We start from the raw sequence: 18,681 nt of genomic DNA on the forward strand, positions 1-18,681 counted from the left end.
GGGAGCCAGCTGCAGTGGGGATGGTAAATGTGCTTGGGCACCTCAGGTAGCTCTGGAGGAGCACAGATCTGGGGCACACGTGTGCACCAGCTGCCAGGCCATCGTGGCTGCAGCGTTCCCAGATCCCGTGGACCATGAGGGAATGTGCCAAGCAACCGATTGCCTGTGATTGCAACAGCCTGGGGATATCAGCAGCTCCTGCTGCTTCCCATGTGCAGTTTCTGCCTGAGCTCCAGTTACAGTTCTTGGCTCTGCCCACAGCCTCTCTCTGTGGTTTTGTGTCTCCGTTCCTCTCCCATATATATATATTTTTTTTTCCTCTTTGAATAAGGAATCTGTGTATTCCAGATTCTCAGTATTAAAAGAGCAGCAAGCTCTTCAGTGATGAGCAGTACCCCTTCCTCCAGCCAAACTGGTGCCCATGATGGGGAAAACTCTGTAGTGTTGAGGGACTGGAGGGGAGCAGCTTACACCTCCCTCTCTCTCCATCCCTGCTCAAGCTATAGCTATAGCTCTGAAGAGCTGTGGATCCTGTGAAGTCAACTGGGAACATAAATCATTCTTGTTAAGCTCTTGGGAGTGCAGGATGAAGATCCACAATTTGCAGGAGGAACGTGGAGGGACTTTGGGAAGGCACTAAGTTCTCTCTGTCAGGGTGCTGTGCTGGCCTGGGGAGATGTGCACTCCCTACACTCCAATAGCACCCACTGGCTCCACTTCTGTGTGCAGGCTGTGCCAGTGTTTCCATGGCAAAATTTGTGTTTGCAACGATTTATTATACAGCCATTAATAAAATAAGGAGCAGTCACTCCGGGTGAGTCTTGGCAGCGTCAGAGTGCAGATGTATCGTGTGCTCCCTGCAGCCAGAAGTTGGCTTTCTGTTGTTTTCACATGCCTTCCAAACACGTTAGGGAGGATTAAGACAAAGTGTGTGCATGCAGGAGGAGGGTCCCCATGACCCCCTTTGGGTGTAAATCAGCACAGCTCCTCCAGCTGTTCATGGAGCTCCATCAGTTCAGGGCCCTGAGCCTGCTCCTGATGAAGGTTCCCAGATGCTCTCCTTGCTTTTCCCCAGCATCACAGTGGGTGGCTTACAGCCCTTCTCCAGTGAATTAAATGCAGGAAAAAGGGAGTTTGAGGGTGGTTTGGGTTTTTCTTCCTTTTCTCATTGAGCAGCCATGCTTTTCCCTATATGGGCTTTGCCCTCAGAATGTCCTTGTACTGCTGCTTCTATAGGTGCCTCCCAGAAAAGCACTTAGAAGCTGAAGCTTGCTGCCCACTGGGGAATGCCCCTGTGCAAGCCTGTGATGTAACTGTGGTCTTGAGACCAGCCCGGCAGATGAACAGAGGCTGAGTATGGAGCATGCTCCAATTCCCAATTTTATGCTTTTGAGAAATCAGTGTGTTTCAGCATTAGCTGCTGGGAGAGACCTGGCATGGCTGTGGTAGAGGCAGGGAGTGGATTTTAGGAGAGGTCTTCATCCTCTTTGGCTAGTGCATTTTGAAGGGTGAGGGTTTTGGTTTAAAAACTGGGAAGCAGAGAAAAATTGCACTTTGCAGTTGGACCTGTCCAGCCAAAACAACAGGAGCTGTTGTGACAAGAAGTCAAGGAGGTCTTACAGGAACAGGGAATCTGTTGGGGAAGGAGGAGTGATGTGGGAACCAGCAAAGTGTGACTCCGCATGGTGTTTAACCCTCGTTGCTCAGCTTTCCCAGGAGTGAGCTGGGCTGGCTGTGGAGCAGGGCTGAGCAGTGTGTGCAGCCAGGAGGGAGCATGGTGCTGCCTGCAGCACAGCGTGGCCCAGAGCAGGCTCTGCTCCATGTGGAAGTGCACACAGCCCCTGGGTTTACCACTCCACACAAACCCTCTATTGTTACTAACCAGCTATAAATAACCCCGGCCAGTACAATGTCTCATCCAGGAAGCAACACAAATGCAGCTTTTGACTCACTGGGCTGGTGAGAGCCAAACCGGTTCCTCCGGCCAAAAACCCTGATGATGCTGTGCTTATCAGCGGAGACGAAGGCTGGGCTCGTGTGCCAGGGCAGCTCGGGAAGTCAGGAGTCCAGGGCTGCAGTCCTGGCTGTGGTACACAATATCCACTTGGCCTTGGGCACATCTTTTGTGTCCTGATACATATTTTCTTTTATTATTATTATTATTATTATTATTATTATTATTATTATTATTATTATTATACTTTGAACACTTTGAATCTCATTGACTTCTCCTCATGCTTTGAGCATCAGGGTGCTAATTATCTTTGCCTCAGTTTTCCTTCTGTCAAACAGCAGTTGGAAAGAACAAAAAATGCAGAGAGGGCATCATAAATGGATTTCCACTGGGAAGAAAATTTTTGTTAGACTGAATCTCATCCCTATGGGACTGGCATCAGGTGGTGTAAATCAGCTGGCTTTGGAGCAGCTTTGTTGATTCTGCAGAGGTTCTGGAGCTTGAGGAGCTGCAGTGCATGGTTTCATTGTTTCCCCTTTTCTTTCACTGTCAGATGCTTGAAGCTTTCATCAGCCCTGACGACTCGCTGTCTGGGAGCTGCCAGTCTCTGGACAGATCTGTGGACAGGTGAGTTGTACTTTCCATCACGTTCACCAGCTGGAATGCAGCCTCTGCTCCACAGCGAGAGAGAAGTGGAGTCAGCAGCATCCCCTGAGATTTCTGCTGGGGTGAGGATGCACCTGAGCGAAACAAATTTATCTTTAACGCTGAAAACCAGATCCTAGCACAGATGTCTGTGGGATGGTATGATTTGAGTTGCAGTAATCTGAGCTGGACAAAGACAGCCTGGCCTTGTGTGCCCAGGTTTTCTTTTTTTTTTGTCAGACCCCTCTCACAGAATTATGGAATGGTTTGGGTTGGAAGGGACCTTAAAGATCATCTCATTCCACTCCCCTGTCGTGGGCAGGGACACTTTCCACTAGACCAGGTTGCTCCAAGCCCTGTCCAACCTGGCCTTGAACAATTCAAGGATGGGGCAGCCACAGTTGTCTGGGCAATCTGTGCCAGGGCCTTCCCACCCTCACAGTAACTCCCACCCCTCTGGCTCTCTGCAGTCACCAGGTCAATACTCCATTAGCCTCTCCATGTCCCCTCCTCCCCGGGCATGCTGTCTGATCTCCATTGACCACTGGTAAACTCAGCAGCCTCTGTGCACTGCCAGCAGCCACAGACGTGTCAGTCAAGGTGCTGAGGACACCAGACAAGCAATAACTAAGTTTAGCTTCCCAGCAGGAAGCAACTGGGACACGTACTAACCCAGGCTGGGACTCAATGGCTGATGCGGCTGCTCGGTCCCGGCTCACACGTGCACAGAAACTGTATGTTTGCTGCTGTGCATAAGACACAGTGTCCTTTTGGGAAGCGGTATATTATTTTTTTCCATCTGCATCAAAGATTTTCTATTTTTTTCCGCTGTTGCTTTTGCCATACAGCACCAGGGCTGTGTTCCAGCAGGTCTGCGTCGGGTTGATTGTGTAGCGTGCTTCGGGTTTGCTGCTCTGTGCGCTTTGGATCTGTCTCAGCATCGTGGTCCATTTCCTTTTTGTGGCTCTTAATAATTTCCTTGATGTATTTGCTCATTGTTACGGCTGTATCGAAGCTGGATTCCTTGTGCTCCCGGCCTCTCTGCCCCGGCTTTGCTTTTGCACAGACTTTGCCAGGAAGAGCAGCAGGAGTGTGGGCTGGTCGTAACACTTGTATTGGGAACTGAGAGAAGAGTTTTGGGCGTGTTTGTGAGAGGGTGGTATGGCTTGATTTCACATGCAAAGCAGGCAGGTGTGTTCAGTCATGGGGTCTAGGAGCTGGAAAAGGCCCAAGAAGGGCTATGTTATTCCAAGGCAGAAAGAGGAGTAAGACTGTTCCTGCAAAGATGTAGCTGAGCCCTTGCAGCCAGTTCCTTGGGATGGCATCAGCTCCAGGGAGCAGAGCGAGTTACCAGGCATGGTGGCCAGGCTGAGGCTTAGGAACAGCACAACAAGTTCCTCTCTGCCATAACAGTGATCAGCTTTGACATGAGCAGGTTTCAGAGCACTTCATAAAGCTGATTTCTGCTCTGTGCCCATATTGTTGAAAGGGAGAGTGGCAAAGCAATGTGTCCAGATCACCCTGTTGGCCCTTACAGAGCCTGGGGTGAAACTGGGATTGCTGAGATCCCCTTCCAGTGCTTTATCATCTCTCAGTGTACTTCAAAGACCTTGAGCCTTGAGGCACCAATCCCAGACTCTCCCTCCTGGTCTCCTGGGAGTGTGCATGTTCCCAGTGGTGGTACAGACCCTCCTGTGAGAGGAGGGTGGGGGATGATGTTGCAGAAAAGGGGAAACCTGCATGAATTGGGCATGACTGAAGGACTTTAGTGTGTACATCTGCAGCAACTGAACAATGCTCATAGAAAGCGGAGTTGCACAGTTGAATACTTGATGCTGAGGGCAGAGAAATCTGCAGCCCTCCTGTGAAGCCTTTTGCACAGGTGTTCTGATCTTTGGCTGCTTCTTTTCAGCCTGGTTTTTGCAGCATCTCTTTTGTTTGCCACAGGAACACGCTGTGATCCAGCAAAGAAAACCAATCTTCATTCTTGTGCAGGATGAGAGTGGGAGCTCAGTGATCAGTGCAGCTTGCGGTTTAGCCTGTCCTTTCTAAAGTCTGTTAATTCCATAGCCTATCTGACATAATAAATGTATCCCGTTTGTTTTTTTTTTTTTCATCTCTTTGCAGCCCTCCTTTTACCCAAACCCCCGTTCCTGGAAGGAAGAGCCATCCCAAAGACAGCCTTGATTGCATGGGTAAGCACTCTTGGTGGTTTGTATTTGCTTAAAAGTATAAAAAGTATGTAGCAAAGAGGCTGGATAAAGGCTATTAGAGAGATGGCACTGCATGGAAAGTAATTAAAAGCAATCAAGCAAACCAGCCCCACTGCTTAGGTTACACTTTAGAATTGACCCTGCAATGATCAAACCTGAATGTTCTCTAAAATTAAAAGACCCAGAGCACCAAACACAGGAAGAGCTGCTCTTGTCTTCATTAACCCTTCTTGACTCTGCAGCAGTGCTGGTAGCACTGAAGAACCTTTGGGCCTGATTTGGGTATCAATTTACAGCAACAACAGTCCAAACTGGGCAGCAAAGGCCATGAAGTAGATGAATATAAGCAAGTAAGGCTTTTGAGAGATCTGTGTTGGAAGATGTTGCTGAGAGGGCTGTGCTCTTCTGTTTGGAGAAAACTGTGAGGTGCTGACAAGCTGCTCAGAGCCTTGTGGGATCACCTTTTGTCTCTGATAGTACCTGGGAGTTGTCCCTTCAGGATCTCTACTTCCTACAGAGCAAAACCCAACTCTCTCTAGGGAGTTACACCTCTTCTACTTGCATTAACAATAATCTGCAATTGTGCAAATGCTGTTAGAGAAACCTACTGGTAACTTGCAGGGATCATAAGTTACTGCTTAATCACTTATAAACATCCAGCTGGTTAAATCATGGAAACTCTGCAATATTGTAATGACTTGCACTATTAAAAATGAGCAAATGGCAGCCAGCCTGTGGCAGGAGAACTCATTCCTGGCCTGAGGCAGGATTTCTAGATTGAACTGCAGAGATGAAGCTGCAGTCAGGCCACGTTGCAGAAGGTTTTTAATGGTCCCCCCTTGGCATTTTGCTTTGAGACACCACTGGGCACCATCGCTCACACGTGGCTCCCGGAGAACCTCTTGCCCTGTCCTTGTTGCTTCTCCTGCTGACCATATTTCAGCCATTATGTGCTCCTTTTGGCAATCATGCTGAAGAGCAGCAGAGGCCAGGAACGGCCTCCAAGGAGCGGCTGCTGGCCCCAGGCTAAGACAAACAAACAATCAGAACGGGCTGTGTCATTAGAACTGGAGGGAGGAAAAACAGCAGGTGAAAGATGGGGAGGGATGTTTTAATCTCAAGTTATTTGGTGCTACCAGCAATGGCTGCCTGTGCTGTGGCTTTTATTAAAAAAATATGTCCTTATCTCTTATGTCCATCCATCTCTCTCATCATCCCATTTCTGAACTCTGATGGTCTTTAATCCCTTCTGTATATTCTATCTTTCTAGCATTTAATCAAAGTAAATATAAAAGTTTGGAGCTCTGGAGGTATAAATTGGTCCCTGGCTTTCAGAGGTGAGGAGTCGCATCTGAGAAGAAAGAGGGGAGAGATTGTCTGGTATTGGCACAAGTGCTGGATTTCTGCATTTCCCTGGAAATAACTGACTTCAGAGCAAAGGTTTTGGATATATGGATCTAGGCCTGACCCTGCCTGGCAGTTCTGTATCCACACTGATTTTTGTGTTTTCCATGTGCAAATAAGATGTTTAGTGCTCTGCCTTGGAAACTAGGCATGGTTCATGTCAATCCGCTGCCTTTCACTTGAACAGTGTGGGCCAGGGTCCATAAAGTCAGCAGTTAAACCTCTGCTTTAGGGGCACCAAGAGCAGTGTGTCTAACCCTGATTTTCCACTGAGGAGTGTGTGACTGTGGAGCGATTTCAGAGGGAGCCTTGGGGAGCGTAGGGTTGCGTAATTGAACAGCTTGTCACCTCGTTCTACCCCGTAATTCAGTGTTTCCCATAAGAAACACTCTGGGCATTTGATACGGAGCTGATCTCGGAATCATGTGTGTCTTCTTCCCTCCTGTCAGATTTCGACATCCCGTTCTGCGAGAGGTTTGGGAAAGGCGGGACGTTCCCGAGGCAGTACCACCTCTCCCAAAGCCGCAAGGACTACAGTGACGGTAAGAAAAGGGTGGTTGATCGGTCCAGGATCTTGATGATTTGTGACAGTGCTAGGACTGGAAAGACCTGGGAAGGAGAGGTTTCTAATAAAGGGAGAACCACCAAGGAATTTGGGATTCCCTTGTGTGTTCTGAGGAGCATCCTCCGTGCGACCCTGGGGCTCTGCTCTTGGGAAGTGCTGAGCATCTACGGCCTGTAGGAAGGTCAGTGCTCAGCTCCTCCACTGCTCACACCTGCAGTTTTAACTTAGCCCTGTGGATGATTGGCATTTCTCATCCCTGGCAAAATCAACCTTTCGGTTTCCCTAAATTGCTTGTTTTTTGAGGATGCTGTTTTGTGACCTTTACAGCAGGTTTCTCACAGAGCTGTAGGAAATCCCTGAGCAATTTCAGGGTAGCAGTTTCTGTTCTGTTCTGTGTTTTCAGCTGTTGAGTTCTGAGCTTTGGGGACCACTCCATCACCTTTTTCCTGCTCTTTCCTTCACTGTGTGAAACTGCAAGCTGTGGGAGGCCAAACTGAATTAGAATCAAATTCCCTTGGGAAAAAAGTAGTGAATACATGCAGAGAGCATATTGAGCCTTCCAGAATGAACTTCATCTCTCACTGACACCCCTGTGGAAGCAGGTCTGGCACTGCTGTGTGGTCATTTGCATTATGGACTTAGGGGATGGCAGGGATAATTTGCAATGTAAATCCCTGCCTGTTCAATGTTTACTTGTGATTAACAGCTAACAAACCCCTTAATGTAATTAAACTGTTGCAAACCCCTCTGGAAGCATCTGCATTAGATGTAATTCCTGCTGTTATCAACTGTTAAATTGAATTTAAAATGTTTGCAGGGCTTTGCTTCAGTTTAATTACAGTTGTTTTGTTTCATTTGAAGAGGTGAGGATCTGGGCAGTGACATGAGAAGGTGGTGACAGGTAGGTCCAACCTGGTGTGTGCGTTCTTGCTGTAACTTTCCCCCTTCTCTCCTGCAGGTCGGAGGACTTTCCCCAGGAGTTACTTCCCGCAGGAGAACCTGTTCCAGCTCGTCCCCTCCAGCAGAACCAAGAGTTTTAACGGGGACAGCAAGCTCAGCACGCTGCAGTACGATGAGTACAGGCCCAAATGTTGGAACAATTGTGAGAAGGGTCTGCAAGTCTTCAGCACCTCCCCTACAAAAGCGAGGAACTGTGAGTGAAACAAAGCCCCGAGTGCCTGAGGTCTCAGCAGAGCTGAGCCTCAACACAAAATTGAGTTACCAAGACCTGCTGAGTTACCATGAGCAGCTGAGTCAACTGTCGGTGAATGCACCCCCAGCACGAGGCACATTGCATGAGCTTGTGTCTCAATGAGAATGATTTAAAACCACACATTGTATCTTACCTTGGCCTTGATGGTGTCAGCTGGTGTTCAGCACTTGCTGGGTTGCAGAAAATTGCTTGTGTGTTGGACTGTCAGTGTGCTCATGCAGCAGAAGCTTCAGAGAGGCTTGGGTTGTGGGAGCAAATGTGTCCAGAGGCTCCACTCCTTGGATTACATTGCTGTCACCCCAGCACCCAGGCTCTTCTGCCATTGCAAAACTGCCCATACTGTAGAACTTGGTGCATTTGGGGCCTGTTCAGTGATAAATAACAACCTAGAAATGAGCCATGAGATAGAAAAGTCCTTACTGGTCCCTGCCTGGGTTGCTGCTCAGCCATGCTGGATCTCGCTAACCAGTCCCAGAGCAGAGGGGCAAGTCCAACATTGGCTAAGAAAACAGGTTTTGGAGGAAGGACTCTTAATGAAATAGGACTTTTTTAGGACTTGATACTGCTTTATGCTAGTGCAGACTGGGAGATATCCCCCCATGCCAGTAGCACCAGTGCTAAAACTGGTTTGTCCTGGTGCCCCTAGGAGAGGGTGGCTTACTGACTGCCCTGCACACTGTCAGGTCAGGAGGATGCTGAAGCCTCCCTGATGCACTCTTTGAACCCTCTCCTTTCTCATACAGCCCTGCAGGCACCTGTGAACTGGAGGCTGGGGAAGCTGCTGGGAAGAGGAGCTTTTGGGGAGGTTTATCTCTGCTACGATGCTGACACTGGGCGGGAGCTGTCAGTGAAGCAGGTGCCTTTTGATCCTGACAGCCAAGAGACAAGTAAAGTGAGTATGAGGGTAGGAGTCTGTTCTGCAGCACCCTGGGGAGTTGTGGGCTGGAGGCTGAGGGTGGAGGTGTCTGTGTCCCTGATGGAAGGCGGTGTGTGGAGGCAGGGTGTTGTTTTCCCTCTTTAGAGTGGTCCTGATTGGCTTGTGGCACCAGTCAGGGTGCTCTGGTGATTTCTCTGCCTCTTAGTCCCTTGATCACATTGACCTGCTCTGTATCAGGTATCATCTCTTGCAGGTGTGGCTGCTCTTCCTTAGTTTTGTCCTTCTTGCTCCCCTTCACCTTCTCTCCTCTCTGGACACTGCATTAGCTTTGCTGGGGACTTCAGTGACACCTTTCCAGAAAAGCTCTGTGAACACAAGTAATAATAAGTAAACCTGTCTCAAAGCCAAGCCCTTGTGTATCCCATGTGTCTCTCTCCTTACCTTTCTCTTAGAGCAGTGTTCCTCATTTCTGAGCCTCCTGTGGCCAGTTTCTTCACAGGCAGCTTCACAGGGGCTGCAAAAAGTGTGCTCAGCATCGAGCAGTATTTGGATAATATTCTCAAAGTTATCATTCCCTTTCACCAGGAAGCATGTCTGTTTTGTTACAGGAGGTGAATGCTTTAGAATGTGAGATCCAGCTGTTGAAGACTCTCCGTCACGACAGGATAGTGCAGTACTACGGGTGCCTGAGGGACCCTGAGGAGAAGAAACTGTCTATCTTTGTTGAATACATGCCAGGGGTAAGTGTGGCTCCTGTCCTGAATGGCAGAAAACAGATTGAAACTGTCCTGGAGTTTGGTGAAATTTGGATCTGGAGCCAAACTATCCAGCTGAGCTGCTCCATAGCTGATGAGCTAAACCAGAGCACTGGATGCATCCCTAAGGACTTGAGAAAGCTTAGGATGTGAGTCAGATGTCATGGTGAAGCCCCTCAACGTGCACTGGGTGAAACGAAAAGCCTTGCAGGCAGGTTTTAGGTTTGAATCCTGGAGCAGGGTGTGTTCACAATCTGGAATCTGCACTTGGTGAATGTGGGATGTGATCCAGGATCTGGCTCCAAACACTGTGGCCTGAGCCCACCCTTAAGTATTTATTGCAAATCCCTGCAGGAAAAGCTAATAGTACAACTGTCCTCCCACAGCTGTCACCAATTATTTGTGGCTTTTCAGCACGTGTGTATTAAAAACAGTGTTACTCACTTGGAGCCTTCTGTTGAGGACAGAGCTTTTCGTGGGGAGTGTTATCCTCTTGTGCACGAGCAGCTTCAATTTGTGACTTTGCTGATATAGGATGAAATAGCCCCTGGGAAAAAGAAGGTCAGAAAGCTTTGAGGGAGTCTAAACAGGGCTGGAAAATGTACATGGATGAGTTGAACATCTCTTTCTGTTTGGGAGCTTGTGAATTACATCAGCCATTAGACAAAGTCATCGGTTGGTGTAAATCAGCATAACGCTATTTACATTGCTGGAGGATCTGTTCTCCCAAGTCCCTCCTGTCCAGCTGGATTTGTTCCCCAGAGTGTGGGAGAATAAACCCTTGTTTATACAGATATTTGTAAGGTCCGAAGGGACAATTATGTCATCTGGTTGCAAATAATTTTGGTCTTTAGTAAACGTGCTAGAAGCTCTCCTAACACATCTTGCATGTGAGTGGTCAGGTGGACTTCCATGCATCTGAGTCCCTTCCAAGCCATGTCCTCCCTCTCTCCCTGTGGGCAGACATCTCATTTTAAGGTCTCACCACGAGGTGTGGACCCAGAGGAGTAAATCCCAGGAATTCCAGCAGTCCCCTTGCTGCTTATTCCTCAGCGTGCCGATGTTTGTTAGAGCCAGGAAACCAGCATTTGATGCTGGGGCAGCGTCCAGCAGGGCTGGAAGTTCAGTGTTTGTTTTTTTTAATGATAAACCCGAGCTCTGACCAAATACAGATTGACTTTGCTGCTGAAACAACAGTTCATTTCACAAAAGCAGCTCAGGGCTCTGGTTTCCAAGGCCAGTGGAAGTGAGTGAGTTCCCAGACCTTGCAGGGCAGCAGCTCTGCAATGCTGGGTCTGGCCAAACTTCCAATTTAAGACAGACAACTTGGCAAAATCTTCATGGGGCCAAGCTTGGGTGCATCATTAGCTTGTTGTTCTTATGAACCCAGTTAATAGCTGACTTCGTAGTTTCTGTCCTGCCCATAAGCTATTTTATTTAATTTGTGCTTGGAAAACAGAATGACCACAGGCCTCAAAGAACCTGTGTCCCCTTCTTGTTTGATGTTCCCCCTCAGGATGAGGGAGGACAGGATAAGAAAGTTTGTGTGGTTGTGGATGAGTGAACATACCCTGCATACAGGTTGTGTGAGGGGGTCATTTAGAGCATTTTGGAGGGCTCCAGCAGTACTGTGAAAGGGAAAGGAGAGGCCCATCCACAGGATCACCACCAGCCTCAAAAGAAGCCAAAACAGTAGCTGGGCAGAGCAACAGCAGAGTTGGGTGGATGGGAAAAGCTGATAAAGTTTGACAGACTGACTTGGAGCAGAGCAGCCACTGTTCCCAGAACAGAAGGACTGGCAATCTTGGATCAATCCCAGAGCTGCAGGACAGGCAGAAACACCATGAGTTTCCCCTCTTGCTTCCCAGCTAACCTGAGTACTGGAGGTAGAGCTGAGTGTGAACCCCAAATCTGCCTCTGGTTCGTCCTGCTAAAAGCCGGCTCTGCCGCAGTGAGACGCATCCAACTCCCAAGTGGACAGAAAATGCAGCTAAAGCCAAGGGTGTCAGCCTCTTGCAGATGATAATATCTGCACCTCTGCTTCCTTTCCTCTTTGATCAATAAAATCAAAACAGTTTGAGAGATTCAATTAGTTGGAGCAGTCCTGTGAGTGGGTGGTTGTCCCTCGTGGCCGTGGTTGCTCCTTGCTGTGTGAAGTTTTGGGAGGAGGCTTCATAGAAGACTGAGTTCTCTTGGCCCTGAAGAACTGACTCTCTACAGCTACCTGAAAGGAGGTTGTAGGCAGGTGGGGTCGGTCTTTTCTCTTAAGTAACAAACGATAAGACAAGGGGAAACAATAGGGAAAGGGGAGATTTAGGTTGGATATTACAAAAATTTCTTCACTGGAAGGGTGGTGAAGCATTGGAACAGGCTGCCCAGGGAAGTGGTGGAGTCACCAACCCTGAAAGTGTTCAGAAAACACATGGCTTGGTGTTGAATGGCAGTGCTGGGTTAATAGTTGTACTCGATGATCTCAGAGGTCTTTTCCAACCATAATGATTCTATGAATTTAATTAGTCAAGTTGATCTTCTTGCTTTGAGTTGTAATTCCTCATCAGTTTGGTCCATCTCCATGAGATGGTGACACCCATCCAGCCACTAGAGGGGGGAAAAGGTCTGTAGTGCTGCCAGGAGGAAACACAGACATGCATCAGAAATTGTACCTTTTTCTCCGCTGGGATCTGGGACATGAGGACAAATCTTTCCTCTGTTCAGCACTAAGTGGACTTTTATCTTGCTGTTTCTTCACAGAATGGTTTGAGGTTTTTTTTGTGGTGGATGATAAAGTGGTCAGGAAAGTTTAAAAAGTTCCTGTGACACAATAGTTCTACTGGTCCTTACGGTGGGTTCATGTTGTTTCTTTGCAACAGGGCTCAATAAAGGACCAGCTAAAAGCTTACGGTGCTCTGACCGAGAACGTCACACGGAAGTACACCAGGCAGATCCTCCAGGGAGTCTTCTACCTACACAGCAATATGATTGTCCACAGGGACATTAAAGGTGAATGGATAATACAGAGAGGCTTCTTGCTTGCTTGGATTTGTTCAACCCAGCCTCCCCCGGCCCCAGTATAAATTCCTGTGCACAGCATAGTGCTGGGATCTCACATTTAAAGTATTTTTGCCCCTGCCCTTCACCAGCTTGAACCATGAAAATCTTGAACGTGCAGCTGAAGCCAAAATCTTGTGCTGTCTTCTCGCGAGAGGGACTGTTGTTAACTGCCCTTAAGCATGCAAAAACCTGGTGTAACATACTCAGGAACTTAGAGGCTCTGGCATTCAGAGAGGTCTGGGGCTCTATTCTGCTGTCTGTGGGTGGGGAGGATGATCTGTCGGCTCCTATTCACTGCTCAATTTTGGGAAACGTGGGGAGTGAGGGGATGCTGGTGGGAGTCAACCCTCTTGAAGAACAGCTGCTTTAGGAGAAAAGAATTTTACATAATGCTGAGTCCAGCCCCACCACAGCCCTTTGGGCCCCCTCATGCCTGGCTCTGTGCCCTTGCCCTTCCTGCTCTCCTCACTGTAGCCACTTCAGTTCAGGTTGTTGCTTTCATCTCTTGTGGTTTTGTCTTTGCTTTTCACCCCAGGTGCCAATATCCTGAGAGATTCTGCTGGAAATGTGAAACTTGGAGATTTTGGGGCCAGCAAACGCATCCAGACCATCTGCATGTCTGGGACTGGGATTAAATCTGTCACGGGAACACCGTACTGGATGAGCCCAGAGGTTATCAGTGGAGAGGGCTACGGAAGGAAAGCTGATGTGTGGTAAGGGATACAGTACAAACCCCACCACTGCTACTTAAATCAAGCAGTCCTTTGGGGAAGTTGTAATGGGAGCAACAGGTGTAGTTAGTAGTTGGAAGCAGTGCGAAGGATGGAAATAGGAGATGTATGTTAGAATCAGCTGTGTGGATATCCAGAGGGAGCATGTTGTAGCTGAAGATCCCAAAACAGGAGCAGTCAGAATCAGAGCTTGCTTTTGGAAGCTCTTGTCGTGTGTGAGTATCATGTTCAGCTTAGTCCCATAACTGCTGTCAGTTCTGGAAAGCAAATTGATAACGAAGTTCACTAAAAGAGCTGTTGAGTTTTGGCGGCCCTGATTTTAGGTTTGCTAAGCCGAGCTCAGAGGCTCAGGACATCTAAGAGGCCTTTCAAAATCTGCTCCTGGATGTTTGCATGTGGCTCAGGCACGAAGACAACAAAAACTATTGGCTGCTTGTGAATGATTTGATTTGTGAAGGATGTCAGATGGAGCCTGAAAGAGTTGGGATAACAGTATTAATCCTCCTAATAAATGAGAAGGAAACATTGCCTTTAGTGTGCTTTCCATTGCGTGCCCAAGCAAGTAGGGTCAACAAAAACTAGTCCTTCCAAGAGAACCCTATTTGGTGGGGGAAACCTAGGGAGTCCTTAGCAGGCAGCCATGTACCTTGCACCACCTGCCCTGGCTGATGGAAGGGAAATGTGGTTTAAGTTTTTTAGGATCAACTATGAATGGAGGTGGCAGAGTGTCCCTGCTGAGACAAGGACTCCTCAGCAGGCAGAGAGAAACCTCACAGGCTCTTTGCTGCTCATCAGATGTGTTCTTTGTCAGATACACCTCAGAGATTAAGTTGGGAATGAGCAAACGTTTCATTCTAGCTGAGCTTCCTGGGGAGCTAGTATTGCTGAAACTATGGTGTCCAAACCTGTGCCTGGGCTTCCCTTCAGGGGATGCCCTAATAAGATCTCTCACGCAGTTTTATGAAACTTAGTATCTGATGGTTAACGTAGGCAGAAAATCCACCAGCTTTAGGGCAAGGCTCGTGAGTTCACTCCTGCTGTGGGAGTGGAAATCCCAGTGCCAAGTGGACCAGGGAGCTTTGGGGGACATGTGCTCACCTCTTGGGCGTTTGCTTCCCACACAGTCCATTCAGGCAGGTGATCAGACATCACCTGCAGGGCCACCACCCCCGACCCTTTCCCGCTGCCTCACCCCTGTGCTTGGCACTGTTGCAGGAGCGTGGCCTGCACCGTGGTGGAGATGTTAACGGAGAAGCCGCCGTGGGCAGAGTTCGAGGCCATGGCGGCTATTTTCAAGATCGCCACCCAGCCGACCAACCCTCAGCTCCCTGACAGCGTCTCCAGCTGCTGCCGAAACTTCCTCAAGCAGATCTTCGTGGAGGAGAAGCGGAGGCCGACGGCCGAGGACCTGCTGAGACATCCCTTTGTCAACTGCGGGCTCTGAGCCCCCGGCAGCGGGGTTGGGAAGCGCCGGCGGGACGGAGGCGGCCGCTGGACCCGCGGTCAGACCCCTGCTTGGGGCTGTCCTGACAGTGGCCCCCGCAGGTCCCTTCTCGCTCGTCGTTGCCTCGGCACCCGCCACGCTGTTGGATTTTCAAGCTGCGTTCGGGACTGTTGGCGCCGGGAATTCGGAGCGAGGGATTTCCCGGACTGTGCGGGTGCTGGCCTGGGACCACGTAACCTCCTCGCCGCCAGCGGTACCGGGGTTGTCCCCCCTCGCCGTGTAACTGATCTCTTGGGGGAAGTGCAGCAAATGGGATCTGTCCCCCCAGCATGACGGCGGTGCTGGCAGCACCCTCAGGACCGGGGGAGGAATCGGATGCTCAGTGGCCATCACTGCCTTTCGCAGAGGAACAGAGACAGGGCCTTCAGCCGAGCCGGAGGAGATGATCCTCAGACCGCAGAGTCGGGGGGACCCGGGTGTCCCCGTTCCCAAGGGGACTGACCCCGCTGGAGCTCATGGGACCAGCCGGCGGCTCCAGGGGGGCGGCGTTTCAATCTGTCCTGTGCCTTACGCGGTTACAATCAAGGAGTGATGCTCGACTCGGAGTCGGGTGTGATGATGCAGCAGCTGTGTTGACTTTGCGTTGGTGTGCATGTTTGTGTGTGTGTGTATGTGAGTCTGGGAAGAAAGGGGTCTTCTCGGGGTGCAGGAGGTCTCTGCTGGGTACACCCACGGACGGATGCCCGGGACCCCTGCCACGGGCTGAGGGATGTTTAAATGACTATGATGTTTAAATGCTGTTGATGCTGGCAGGGCTCAGCACCAGCTAGATCACGTTGGGAACCATCAGGACTCAGGTGGGAGCTGAAGGGAATCTCAGCGAGGATTGCTCTGCTAAGCCACAGCTCTGCTAATCCATGCCCATGCTGCTATGCTGGGGCTGGGAGGATGCCAATGTGTTTTGGAAGTGGAGCTGTAGGAAGAGCCCAGGGGGTCTTTGTAAAACCCAAGCGAGTGCCTAAAATTAGGCAGAGAGGACCAGTGCCTGTGGATCTGGGTGCCTCCTCCTCCATGCCTTGTGAGACCACGCCCAGGTACAGGGAAGGGGGGTGTCATCTCCCTGGTGGTGCCCAAGGGAGCAGCTGCAGGATCATGGAGCCTCAGACCAGGGGAGTGGATCTGTGGTGGTCGAGGGGAGCTGGAAGCAGATTTCTTCCCACAGTAGATTTGAAGTTGTAGGAGAAAATGGGCCAGTTGAAAGCAGAGCTGGGCTGTGGCCTCTGACCAGCTGGAAAACTGGTCAGAGTTTTCCAGCTGTGGCCTCTGTCCCTGCTGGAAAACCTTGGCAGGGAGCACGCGCAGAGTTCCTGGAAGGTAATTAAATAATTAATCAGATCTTGGTTGTTTTGGATAAATTAGTTGCTCCATCCCACCTCCCCCTTCCCTGCGGGGTTAGCTAGTTCCACCTGGCTCAGCAAAGGGTTAAATAAGAAGGTACTGGGAGGTTCCATCCTCAGGCCAACGCCAGACACAGGTTTATTTTAACACTGGCGTTCATTGAAAATGAAAAGTGTTGCTTAGACTTAAGAGGAAAGTGAGAAATTGGTTGTTTGTGTGAATACATCCTTGAATTCTTCCACGTGGAGGAGATCAAGGCTTTGCAGTGCTGGTGTGGCAGTGGGAGCATTTCTGCATCCTTAGCTCTGAAAAGAGAAGCAAAATTTAAGAGGTTGCCCAGAGAAGCTGTGGGTGACCCTTCTCTGGAAACATTCAAGGCCAGTTTGGATGGGGCTTGGAGCAACCTGATCTAGAGGAAGGTGTCCCTGCCTGTGGCAGGGCACTTGGAACGAGGTGACCTTTAAGATCCCTTCCAGCCCAAACCATTCGATGATTTCATGATTCTAAGGGTTATTTCAGTTTTAAAATAATGAAACTCTGTGAGTGTTAGGGCAAATTAAAAGAAATAGCTAAAATAATTCCCTAGAAGTTTGCCTGAAAGCTGCAGAGGCTGATTATTGCCCAGGCTGGGATCCGGGGAAGCTGGAGGGCAGTGATGGAGCAACACCGGGGATTTGTGCCAGTCGACTATGGCAGTGATGGACAGCTTTCCTTGAGGGGGTAAAGTCACCCCTTGCCAAGGGGGAATGAAGGACTTCATTCTGTGAACAGGACCAAATCCATCAGTCTGATCAGTAATATGGGATGGCTGGAAACAAATACAAGGAAAAAAAAAATCAGCGTTGGCTGGGAAGGGGCTTGGCAGAAGAGAGCAACAAAGTACGCGTTCACCAAAGTTTAAAAAAAAAAAAAATCAAAACCATTTTAAGCTGTTTTCTTCTCTTTCATTGAATCTGTTTGGTTTGGGTTTTCTCAGTCCTTCAATGGTGGGGGGGTGTTTTCCTTTTCTCCAAAGCCTTGAGAGCAAAAGGCTCTCAAGCCTAAAACACTCCCAGGGCCCTCAAACCACCCAAACATCCCGTGGATGGATGTGGCTCGTGGGGATTTGTGTGTATGTGTGTGTGTTTGTGTGTGTTTGTGTGTGAGAGACACTCCTCAGGTGCCTTTGCCTCTCTGGTTTGTAAAACCCTTGCAGTGTTCTGATGTACAGAATGGAAACAGGAAAAGCGAATGGAATATCCTGCCATGTAAAGTCATTTTCTGTTGGTTTGGTTTGGTTTGGTTTTATTTTACTTTGCCTGTAGCAGGCCCTGTGGTTTCCCCTGTAAGCTGCATCCCCAGGTATCCATGGAGAAATTAATTCCCCTTGGGAAGGAGGCTGGAGCGGGATATTGGAACAGGCTGCCCAAGAAAGTGGTGGAATCAACATTCCTGGAAGTGTTCAAAAAGCTTGTGGGTGTGACATTTGGGGACGTGGTTTAGTGTTGAACATGGTTGGAGTCGATGATCTTGAAGGTCTTTTCCAACCTTACTGATTCCACAATCCTACATTTCCATTACCTGTCCCCTGCTCACCAGTACAGCCCCTTCCCAGCAGGGCAGGGGCACAGAGGACACCTGGTGTGACCATCCCAGGGCAGCAGCGGGGCCAGGGGGTGACAAGGAGATGATGATTCCCAGGGTTCTCTGGAACTATTGGATCTGTGCAGTTCTCTGACCCGATGGCTCTGCGTGTCCCTTTGTCCTGACATCCCACCTTGTATTCCAAACACATAGGCTTTTATAATTTTAATATAATTTTTGTTTATTTTTATTTCAAAATATATTTTTTCTTTATTTCTGTTTCTTCTTCATTTCCCCCTCTTCCCCCCTCTTTTCCTCCTTTTTCCTTTTTCCCTTTTCTCCTTTTTTCTCCTTTTTTCTCCTTTTTCCCTTTTTTCTTCTCTCCTGCTTTTTTCTTTTTTCCTTTTCATCCTTTTTTCCTTTTTTCTTTTTTATCCTTTCTCCTTTTTCCCCTTTTTCATTTTTTTCCTTTTTTCCTTTTTTCTTTTTTCTCCTTTTTTCTCCTTTATTTCTGCTCTTTTTTTCGTTTTTTTTTCCTTTTCCTCTGCTTTTTCCTATTTTCTTTTTTCTCCTTTTTTCTTATCTTTACTCCTTTTTTATTTTTCCTTTTTTCTCCTTATTTTCTTTTTTCTTATCTTTACTCCTTTTTTCCTTTTTTCCCCCCTTTATTTTCCCTTTTTTTTCCCCCTTTTTCCCGCCTTTTAATTTTTATCATTTTATTTATTTTTTCTTTATCAACCCGATTCCTTTACTTCAAATTTCCCTGTTTGCCCCAACACCTATTTAAGCTCGGCCTTGTGGGTTCGCTGGGCTCGGCTCGGCCGTTCGGGGGCGGAGCGCGGGTCACCCCGGGGGGCGGGGCCATGCA

General features: G+C 48.8%; 1 protein-coding gene across 3 annotated transcripts in view; it reads left to right on the forward strand.

Moving 5' to 3' along the window:
• The window catches only part of LOC113955273 (mitogen-activated protein kinase kinase kinase 3-like), a 77,200-nt gene extending 61,725 nt beyond the window's left edge, over positions 1-15,475 (forward strand). For all 3 annotated transcript variants that reach the window (XM_027660563.1, XM_027660565.1, XM_027660564.1), the window contains exons 9-17: positions 2,508-2,581; positions 4,727-4,794; positions 6,666-6,758; positions 7,740-7,934; positions 8,738-8,886; positions 9,480-9,611; positions 12,497-12,626; positions 13,213-13,390; positions 14,624-15,475. In XM_027660563.1, coding sequence (XP_027516364.1) covers positions 2,508-2,581; positions 4,727-4,794; positions 6,666-6,758; positions 7,740-7,934; positions 8,738-8,886; positions 9,480-9,611; positions 12,497-12,626; positions 13,213-13,390; positions 14,624-14,852 — 1,248 coding nt within the window. In that variant the 3' untranslated portion in view covers positions 14,853-15,475. The remainder of the gene's footprint in view (positions 1-2,507; positions 2,582-4,726; positions 4,795-6,665; positions 6,759-7,739; positions 7,935-8,737; positions 8,887-9,479; positions 9,612-12,496; positions 12,627-13,212; positions 13,391-14,623) is intronic.
• The last annotated feature ends 3,206 nt before the right edge of the window (positions 15,476-18,681 follow it).

Source organism: Corapipo altera, unplaced genomic scaffold, assembly GCF_003945725.1.
Source record: "Corapipo altera isolate COAL_440 unplaced genomic scaffold, ASM394572v1 126, whole genome shotgun sequence".
NCBI lineage: Eukaryota > Metazoa > Chordata > Aves > Passeriformes > Pipridae > Corapipo > Corapipo altera.